At 42.3% G+C, this 10,593-nt stretch overlaps 1 protein-coding gene across 2 annotated transcripts; it reads right to left on the reverse strand.

Moving 5' to 3' along the window:
- Positions 1-2,604: 2,604 nt before the first annotated feature.
- Positions 2,605-10,097, reverse strand: taf1b (TATA box binding protein (Tbp)-associated factor, RNA polymerase I, B). 2 transcript variants are annotated; one of them, XM_040018412.1, is made up of 16 exons: positions 9,938-10,097; positions 9,542-9,742; positions 7,994-8,092; positions 7,649-7,733; positions 7,481-7,578; positions 7,325-7,417; positions 6,875-6,968; positions 6,601-6,760; positions 6,418-6,517; positions 6,194-6,341; positions 5,914-6,088; positions 5,799-5,836; positions 5,487-5,574; positions 5,068-5,138; positions 4,699-4,921; positions 2,605-3,389 (listed from the first exon to the last, which is right to left on the reverse strand). In XM_040018412.1, the coding sequence occupies exons 2-16, from the start codon at positions 9,557-9,559 to the stop codon at positions 3,047-3,049; spliced, it is 1,833 nt and encodes a 610-aa protein (XP_039874346.1). In that variant the 5' UTR covers positions 9,560-9,742; positions 9,938-10,097; the 3' UTR covers positions 2,605-3,046. The 2 variants fall into 2 exon arrangements, with proteins under 2 accessions (XP_039874346.1, XP_039874347.1); XM_040018413.1 differs by lacking the exons at positions 9,542-9,742; positions 9,938-10,097 and adding an exon at positions 9,375-9,502.
- Between the last annotated feature and the right edge of the window lie 496 nt (positions 10,098-10,593).

Genomic DNA, 10,593 nt, shown 5'->3' on the forward strand with positions numbered 1-10,593 from the left:
GGCTGAAACAACAACAACCTTGCAGTCCCCAATACACTCCCATGTTAAAACTTCACAGCAGAAATAAACATGTTTACAGCCTGATACACAAATTGGTTGTTCTCTACAGAGAATTTCCCCCTTCATAACACCCATTTTAAACTTTTGCTACAGAATAAAGAGGAAGTAAAAGAATAACCAGAAGGGTGTCACTATATGCAGATTACATAATTTTACACATTGAAGAACAGAGTCTAACAGTTTATTTGGGTTCATATCAGAAGTAAGATACAGATATCACAACCTGTTTAAATTGTATTAAGGCTTAAAGTTTGCATTATTAGGGGTGTGGCCTTTTTGACCAACCGGTGAATGACAAAACACAGGCGCCAGTAGCTGCTAGCTGTCTGCTAGCAGATACCTCAGCTAATTAGAGTCCCTGAACTGGACCTGTGGGCTATGTTTGTGCTGTTGGGGCACTTTTTAATGAGCTCACTAATAACATGGATGCTGTGCCATCTCATCCAAATATGGTGAGCACTGGAAACAAAATGGCATCAAAATGCAATAAAAAAAAATAAAAAAAAAGACTGAGGATTGGGAAAAACCAAAAGGTTATGTGACAGAAGCGAGCTCTGTCTTATACACGATGGTTACGATCATGCGTTTAGAAAGAAACAAAGCTTTTATTTTGTCAGATGCTTGGAGCTGGTGACCTGGCCAACCAATACAGGAAGTACAGCTCACAAAGTACTGAAGCTGAGATGAACCAGCAGGCCTTGAATGCAGTACGATGGCGTTTATGGCACACAGAGAAATTCACTAAAACATTTACAGCTCATAGTTCATCTGAGGACTCGATGCCAGTGTCAACCAACTGTAAGTGAATGCAGCACAAAGCTTCTTTGATGGCTACTCTCTGTAGTATCACCATGGCAACCTGCCCAACATTGTAATGTTACCCTAGCAACAGCTGTGGTAAATGAAGGTGGATAAACAACTGGTGAAAACAAATGAATGAAGTTAAAAATGAAGCATGAGACGCTGTTACTTTATTGTATTTGATTCTACTTTCATTTTATTTTTGTTTTCTGATTAACTCAAATAACCTGCAGAGGGGAGGCCACAGCAGCAGCAACTCGATGGAGCGAGCACACCTGAAGTCAAACAGTTGGCTCAGGTTGCCTCAGACGTCTTCCAACTTGGATGTCTTTACATCGTTTTAGAAACCAGCTGCAGCACATCATCACAGAATTGCTGTCACTGTTGCGCCACTATCCCAGAAAGAGCTGAGGAGAGTCCCAGATGAGGGGTCACTCAGCAGCTGCGGAGCAGAAGCCAGGGGGGGTTTGCAGTAACGTGCCCGTAAGCCCGTGAGCTCCGTCGGCAGGCAGCTGTGCCAGAGTGATCGAGCCCCAGGCCGAGAGGCTGAGGGCACCCCACCCCCGAAGTGGCCCGAGTGAGCTCCAGGCCCCGACAAGCAGCCACCAAGGAGTGAGTCGGTGTGTACCTGGACGCCCATCCCCGGACACACTGTAATATCCTTTATCTATCCAGGTGAATGTCTCATTGAGATTTAAAACATTCCCAGTGGCCATCATGGCGGCAAAAGTTACAAGACATAACAAGTAAAAAACAAATACATTTATAATATGTAAAAACATCATTAAGAGCGACATTAAAAACAGTCACACTGACTATTAGAGTTATTCTCTCTTTAAAATGGACTTAAACTCCATTTTGTTCCTTCTGTAGATAATTCCATGAAACAGGCACAGCGTATTTAAAAGTCTCTTTTCCCATGTTCTGTTTTGATTTTAAGAAGGAAAAAAAAAAAAAAAAAAAAAAAAAATCATTTGTATGACGTTGTGAGAGTGAAGACTATATTGGTTGTGGTTTTTACACATATAAACACAAAGATAAGTTATGAGCTAAACCTGCACAATTCAGGGGTTTATAGTAAGAAAACATTAAAGGGCACGTGTTGGCCACAGTTTCTTCTTCTGCAGGTGGAAACCAGAGGTGAGCAGTTCCGCTTCCTCAGGACTGACACGAGTAACAGACCAGAGTAAGACCTGAAACACTGCTTCACCTTTAACCTTTGGTTGGTCAACAGTTAGGGTTAGTACAGCTGTTTCTGCTGCTGCTGCCGCCATCTGCCCAGCAGCAGAGACAGCTGTTCACAATCATTTCAATCATTGAGGTCAAGATATATTAACACGGTGCAGACTGTACATGAAGTAAAGGTCACCCTGTGTCAGATTGAGGTCAGCTGAGGTAAATATGTCCTTAGCTCCTCCTCTAAACTACAGCTGCCTCCACCCTTCATACTACAACCGCAAGCTGTTTTCCAGCTTCTGAAGCCAGAAGATCTCAAACTCGCCCAAAAAACATTCAGCTGCAGAGGAAGGAGGAGGAGCCACAGAATCAAGCAGCCAAAAGAAGCGCTGAGCTCAACTTTTCCACAATCATCTGGCCAGCTGCTCGGCGCTGCTGCTGTAACGGACCTCAGCAGTTTCAGTGTGTGCTACCTGTAACAGGCTGCTCTCCATTAGTGTGATTGAACATCACCTCCTGCTGGTCACTCTGAGTCAGTGCAGCACTCCTGTTCATCCACGGCACACAGAGCAGTCCCCTGGAGAGTCACACAGTCTGCTCAAATATTCAGGACAGCACGTTTAACAACTTTAAATCTACACAATTTAAAAGCTCTTCCAGCTCCATCCACACACACGCAGAACTACACCCTCATCACATGCACACATCCATTAGTCCTCCAGGTACTGCGTGCTCCCCGCCTGCAGATACCATTCCCAACCCAATGCTGCCACTCTCCATCAGATCCTGTTGTTCAAACTACAAATCTTTTCCTCCTTTAGAGAGATCTCTCTCTCCTTTTTAGGAAACGTTCTGACCAAATTTTCTTCCTATTGACAGAAAAATCAGTTTTAATGCAATTAATCAAAGACAAGAGCAGCCCTTTTACGTTTATTACAAATGTCTTTGGTTTAAACAAAAACACGGAGGCAGCAGAAACAGCCAAATGTCCCACAGATGCTACAAGTTCTCAGCTCTTCCCACTTCTCTGCCGCTTCCTGTGTGAAGCCCGGGTCCCGACTGAAGCCTCAGCCGTCCTGGGTGATGTCCGGGTCCTCCTTGGTGACGTCCGGGTGTTGAGTGAAGCCCCGGCGGTCTCGGCCGAAGCCCCGGCGGTCTCGGCCGAAGCCCCGGCATTGGCCTTGCTCTTCCCTCTGTACAGTCTGGTGTCAAAGATCCTCCTCTCCACACTCAGGACCTCCTCATAGAGGCAAAACGGCTTCACGTCGAACATGAAGGCAAAAAGCTGCAGCAGCCAGATGAAGGAGCGTGGCAGCGTTGCCTCCACCTCCTTGTAATGACTGTTGTAGCACCTGCAGGAGGAGGAGGCAAGATTTAAGTGTCAATGCATCGTCATGGGAACGTTTGAACAGATGAGGGAAAATTTGGCATTATGATGTGGGATCAGTTTGTTGTCGGGCCTAGTCACAAGTTTGAGGTCTTCCAGGAGATCTCATTCAGCAAATCAGTTTAAAAACCACTAATGGGCATCAAAGGAATCGAAGGAGCTTGGAAAGAAAAGCATCTGGACTTCTTTAAGTTTATTGAAGACGTTTCGTTCTCATCTGAGAAGCATCTTCAGTTCTAAGAGCAATTGTTGATTCCCCAAGAGAAAGGATGCCCCAAATGTCTACATTTTGGACAGAGAATGTCTTCTCTGGTTTGAAAGAGGAGTGGAAAAAAAGCCATCTATGTCTACTGTGAACAACCATCTTTAAACAGAGGGCGGGGCTTATGACACCAACTGTCTGCCATCTATAATCCAGTTTTGAGATCCTTCCCAGACACTGACATCCGGGGCCATTTGACTTCAGTAAGAACTGAAGAAGCTTCCCAAGAAATTTAAAGAAGTCCAGACGCTTTTCTAAGCTCCTTAGACTATGATGACCTGGATGACCGAAACCCTTCACAGACATGAGGAAAGAAGCGTCATTCTGTAAGCGATCAAACCCAGCGTCCAGTCTGTGAGGCAACATCAGTCCAACCTTCATGACATACAGAACACCAGTACATCTCCATATATCACCGCTTTGTCATCACCCTGAGGGGGAAACTTCAACCAGCCAGTGAACGTCATAGAGCTCACAATTCCTAACCATCACATTACTCCACCACACTGGCAGGTAACTTCCTCCTCCACCCAATTTTTTTTCTTCCTGACACGTCACACTAAGATTCTTTGTTCATGCATCCCTATTTTCAGTCCTCTGTCATGAGCTCAGTTTAAAATGACTAAAGCCTTAAACGACCAAATAGACTCACCAGAACTTCTGTCCTCTGAGAACAACTTGTCAAAAGATCTCAAGCCAAGATGTGTACTACTCCCTTTACTGGCCATTCTCCAGGGTTTGAAACCATAAATCTCAATTTTTTACTGAATTATTTCATAAAGCTGACTGCTGATGACCAGCGATCTACAAGCGCTGATGTTTATGTTGTGCAATCTTCTAGTTTTGCTCTATACAAGCAGCAGTACACTCTTAAGTGTGAAATCTTCACTTTCCTCTTTGGAAGTTTCTCTCTTTGAGGCAAGTTTCTGGAGAAAATATTCCTCTTTGGTCATTTTGAGATTTTTGTGTATTTTGATATTTCAACCTGAGACTGAAGCTGTGAGTGACTCACAAGCAGCGTCTGAGCGCCGGGTGCCAGTACATGTCGTTCAGCGGAGTCAGGAAGTCGTATCTACGGGTCACGACCTCGTCCAGCTTCATGTGGTGCAGACTGGGACCGTCTGATTCCTCCTCGTCCCCCCAGCAGAATATGAAGCTCGATGGTCCTACGTCCTGGAGCCCCGATGGATAGGAAGTCAGCTTCTCGAAACACAGCTGGACCTGCTCTGCAATTCCTGCACAAACAACAGAGGGAGCGTGTCGCATCTCAGGATGTTTTTTCATGTGCTTCAGATTAATTTTGCAGAGAGAAATGAATATACAGGAAAGGACAGGACTTCACCTCTCTTTCACAATAAGATCAGCCAATTTAATGTCTTACTTTTTTTTTTAATCATCGAACACTTTTCTTTCTTGTTTGGGTAAATTTGTTTCTTTGACTTCCACTGCTTCCTGCCGGAGAGAAGAAAAAAAAAAAAAAAAAAAAAAGACATCAAATCATGATAGTTTTTTTTAAAAAAAAAAAAAAAAAAAAAAAAAAAGGGAACACAAGCAGCTATTAAGCAGCTTCAAATGTCTCCACATCTGCAGGTGTCCGAGTCAGACACCAGAGTCAAACTCACATTATTCACATAAAAACACGAAAAAAAAAAAAAAAGAGCCCATTATTCCTTAACGTAACACACAGATTGCAAACTTCCTGTGTGCAGATACGCCAATGACGTCACGCTTTAAAATCAGGACTGAAACCTGATTTCTGCACACAGATCAACCTCAGGGGAAATACCGCCGATGTCCTACCTGGAGACATTCTGGTCTCTCCTCTCTTGAGCTCGAATCAGAGCGGCCTGCATCACTTTGTACCACCTCCTCAGGTTAAACACCTTACCTGTGGATCCACACAGAGACAGAGTCGCACACAAGCCACGTCTAGAAGGGGTCACGCTCAAAGGTCAAAAGGGCAGAAAAGTTCCAAGATCAGACATAGTTCGTCATCTGTATACAGTCATTCACAAACACGTGCAGTCAGCCATTGATTTTCAAACTGATCATGTTATCGAATAGTTCCTTACATCTGTGCCATGTTATTTTTTTAATAAATAAAAATCCGACCTGAGTCCTTCTGTCGTCCAAGATCATTGGACAGATGCCTGAAAGATAGAACCAATCACAGTCAGCACACCTGGAGCCCTGCCGGAGGTCGTCTGACGGCGTGAAAGATACGTACCACTCGGTCATGTCGTCCAGGCAAAAGAACAGCTTCAGAGTGACGATGATGAGGGCAGCGGCTTGCACGTCATACCGTGGCAGGGTGGGGTGATTGTGGGGGTCAAATGTGTGGAGCGTTTGATCCATCATACCGGTGTGCTCCAACAGCCTGCAGACCCAGGGGTGGAGCTCATCTGACAGGAAACAGGCGTGTACAGGTACACTGTCAGTGTTTGTATGTAAAGAAGGTCGCCTCCAGCAGAGACCATTATCGGTCAGAACACTGAAGTAGTTGTTACCGGGCAGGTTGACATCGGACAGGTATCTGAGGCTGAGCAGCACCGGGTGCAGCAGGGTCTGCCGACTGATTGGAGGAAAAGCAGGCAGCTGCAGGAACTGAATGAGAGTCTCGGCCTCCTTATGAACGGCGTGATGAGACGGGACCGTCTACAGAAACCAGGTGAGAGCCAAGTCACGCATCATTACCGGGGCCAGGTAATAAACAAGATGGCAGCTTTCTCACCTCAACTACAAAGATGAGGGAGTCCTTCCCCGTGACTTTCATCTCCTCGGGAAGCTGCTCATAGGCGTTCAAGTACGGGATGTGACCCTCATTCACAAGCCTGCAAAACATCACGTTCATCCAGGTGAAACACACTGGTTAAAACCCCTCAGCCACGCAAGTGCAGGTGGGTGCAAGTGTTACCTGAGCAGGTCGCTGAGCGTCAGCGCCTCACGGCTCCACACCAGAGCCAGGTAGATCAGAGACAGTGTCTTCTTCATGCTCAGCAGACTCTGGCTCCGCTTCTTCCTGGCCGACAGGTAGGTGAGGGTGTCCGAGGAGCCGGACCAAAAACCAGAATTCTCTGAGGTTAAACGAGCAGTCAACTAACGCAGGAAACCTCATCTGGTCATATGACCTGACACAGAAACTTTTACAGGAGCTTCCTTTCAGACTGAGGACGCTTCCAGCGCCGTACCTGTGTTTGAGCCCGCCGTGCTTGCTGGGTTCGACTCGCCATCTGTACAGCTGATCCCCTCGCTGGCGCTCTCCAAGTCAGAGCCCACAGCTCTCTGAGGATTTAGATTTAATTATTAAATCTCAAAAAATGAAATAAATCAAATGAAATCAATAACCAAAAAAATAAATAAAACTTAGTAGATGAAGTAAAACATAAAAAATCAAATAAAATGATTAAATATACAAAAAGAATACAAATTTAAAAAAAAATTGTGAAATAAATAAGAAAATAAAGCCAAAACTAATGAAAATTAAGGATTAAAAATACACAAATCAAATAAAAATACAAAAAAAAAAAAAGAAATGAAAATGGATTAAAAATAAAAACAAAGGTGAAACTGCCAGGAAATAATTCTCTCTCTCTCTCTCTCTCTCTCAAGCAGTTTCCAGGCACCACCATAAAACTCACCACTCTGAACTTGCAGCTCCTCACGGGGTCGTGGGTGTAGGCCTGGCGACTTTTCTGCAGGTAACACCTCCACAGAGGACACAGCACATCATCCTGAAACAGTAACACCAGTTAGGCCTCTGATTGATTGCTTTGTGGTTAACAGAGGAGGCGGACCTTAAATTGAGGATGGACTCCATGTGCGAGCAGAGCATCGGCCTGGTTCTTCAGGATGAACTGGAAACCCTCGCAGACCATCCACACGTGACCACGCTCTAAGACAAACAGACACGTTGAACAGGATATGACATCATCGATTTATGCTGCTGCTGATCGGACACTGACCGGCCTGCTTCTTGCGGGGTCCTCTGATGGTCGACACCCTACTGGACAACTTTAAGAAGGACAGGTCCACCACCTCCCGGGTCCTCTGAGGATACAGTTACATGTTAGGCAACAGAATAAGGAGGTCCTCTACACGTGGGCTTAACCACTAACACCATATTGTTAAAAGAAGCATCTTAAAGCATGTTTATGGAGTTCTGAATTCCCTATATCCCCATAACAAATTCATACTCATCCACCTGTGTAGTAAAAAGAGTGTCTCTAAAAGGGCACTGAAGAGACCCTGACACCTCAACCTCCAGTTACAGACCACCGTACAGGTCATAATGACGAAGATGTTTTTACCTCGATCACGTTGTGGCAGGACCTGCAGTAGAAGCGACCCTCGTCCGAAATGCCCCAGTCCACTGCTGAACACTGGGCACAGGGCACCGTGTACTCGGCCTGCACGCGCGCACACATACACAGACACACGGTAATGCTCAGGTGTTTCTAGGGGTGGGGGAAAAAATCGATACTATGTAGTATCGTGATATTTTGTTTGCTAATAATGTATCGATACAGGGACAGCAGAAATCGATATTTTGTTACAAACAATTTTTTCGTGGACTGGAACATGCTCTGACTTCAGAGCATGTTGATTCTTTTTCTGAGCAAGAATCCTGACATTCCTTCACTGTCCAAATGTGTTTAACTTTTTTTTTGGCAGCAATAAACATGACAGTTTACTTATTTTAATTTAAGACATGTTTTATTTTAATTAAGTTTAAAACTTTTTTATTTAATGTAAAATTATATTTTGTTTTAATTTACTTTCAAATTCTTCAGTTGCTGAATGGGCTGCATAGTTTTCATAAATTGCATAGTTCAGAATAGCTATAATTGTACCAGATGGTTGCATTCAGTTAAGTTGGACTAGACTGTAAAACAAACCGTTCAGTTTATCAACAATAAAACTGGCTGAAATGAGAGAAAGACTGAGTGTGAGACTTTGATATTGGATAAAATGAATATTGATAAAGTTTACCTTTATGTACAGAATTTGAATATCGCAAAATATTTTAAAAAATTGCAATAATATCGTATCGTGCATTAAGTATTGTGATAATATCGTATCGTGAGTTGTATGGTGATTCCCACCTCTAGGTGTTTCTGTAAATATTCTAATTAATAAATTAATCTTTCAGTCTTAAAAAAAAAAAAAAAAAACGTACTTCATGTTTTTATTAACTTTATATTCGTGCATTCAGCTCTTAATGAACAGCGGAGGAGAAATCAGAGCTAATGTTCACGTTCAAATGCCTTTAAAAACAAATTTATGTATAACAGCTGGTGAAACTGTACAGCAGCGCCCACGAGAAAGAAGGTCAACAATTAAACCTCCAGATCCTAAACACTTCACCCACAAAAGTCTAGACGTCATTAACAACGATTGCTAAAATAATCAGTCTCTGTTTATCGGGAATATTTCTTTACGTTTTCATTTGTTAACTTTAAGGCTTCTTTGAGACTTTCTGAGTATTTCGACACACAATGTAGTTAAAATCAAATTGTAAATCAAAACTCATTAAGCGTACACAGTTCACAGGTACTGATAGATAGAGTTTATTTTGAACATTATGGATAAACTGTTGCTGATGATATTACGCTAACGGATTTTAATTGAAGAGAACAGTTATTAAATGTGTGCCGATTAATTACTCAACGGCTGCGGAGTCACACAAACCTGTTAAATGTCTGAAGTTAAAGTTGGAGACTGAATGTCGTGCCAATCATCTTAAAACACTAATATTTTTAATTGAGTTTGGTAGGACGGAACTAGCTGACAACTGCGTTCACCGTAGGTTTGCGTAAAATGAAACGACCGGTTTATGAGAGCACCGGGAGACTCACCGTGTGTTCGTCATCCATCCTGAGTGGAAAACTGCAGCTTTAACACGAAACTTTGGATTTTGTCAGCACTTTGTTACAACCGCACGTGCCTCTGGTTGGAGACGCTGGGACTCTTCTTCTTCGCGCATGATTTCTGTGAGACTGAACGCCTCTCTGCTGCAACCACAGGCCAGATTACATACTTCAACTACTTCTACTCAGCTGTAAAATAAAATAAAAATAAATACGCTTTATTTAAATATTGTTGTAAGTAAAAGTAAAAATAATACATGTGCTATACTGTGTTAAATGTGTTTAAAATAACAAATGATAAATGTGTCTTTTATACTTATTTTTTTTTTACATCTCCTCGTATAAATATACTAAGTATTAATTTTCTGGATGTTTCTAAATCACTTTAGTGAGAGTTTTTCTTCCTCCAGATGATGATGATGAGTTCCTGATGTGCTCTGTGTTTCTAAGCGGATTTGATGAGGTCAGAGGTTATAAATAGATGCCAGATGTCTCTCTGATTCTCTTATATAAGGTGACCCCCCCCACATACACACACATACGTACAGACAGAATGATCGTTTGATTGATTTTTTATTATTGATCTAGCTGAGGCGGATCAGCTGTTATCAATCACTGTCACGGGAATGGTTTCGCGAGCTTTTTGTTGGACTCGCGTGCAAAGCTTACAACAAAACAAACACAAACGCCTGATAGATTTTCAAAATAAAACATGTGCGGGTAAACGCTTTTCTTTGTGAAACATTTCTAAAACAACTGAAGGTTTGATTATTGCTTTGCTATTAAAAGAATAGCAAAGAGGGCTATACAACACAGACATCCCACTAAACAAAATTAAGAACAGTTGATTATTTATTAATTAGAAACACATTTGTATGTATACATTACTATTTGTATTTTAAATTTAAATTGTATACTTTTATTTGTTATTTATTCATCAAGTTAATTTCATTAAATTAATTAAATGTTGTATTATATTTATTACTTTAAAATGAACTTTTTTTTAAACTTGTTTTAGTTTTAAAGTTAAGATGACAGCA

The sequence above is a fragment of the Simochromis diagramma genome, unplaced genomic scaffold, assembly GCF_900408965.1.
Source record: "Simochromis diagramma unplaced genomic scaffold, fSimDia1.1 OVJJ01000802.1, whole genome shotgun sequence".
Classification (NCBI taxonomy): domain Eukaryota; kingdom Metazoa; phylum Chordata; class Actinopteri; order Cichliformes; family Cichlidae; genus Simochromis; species Simochromis diagramma.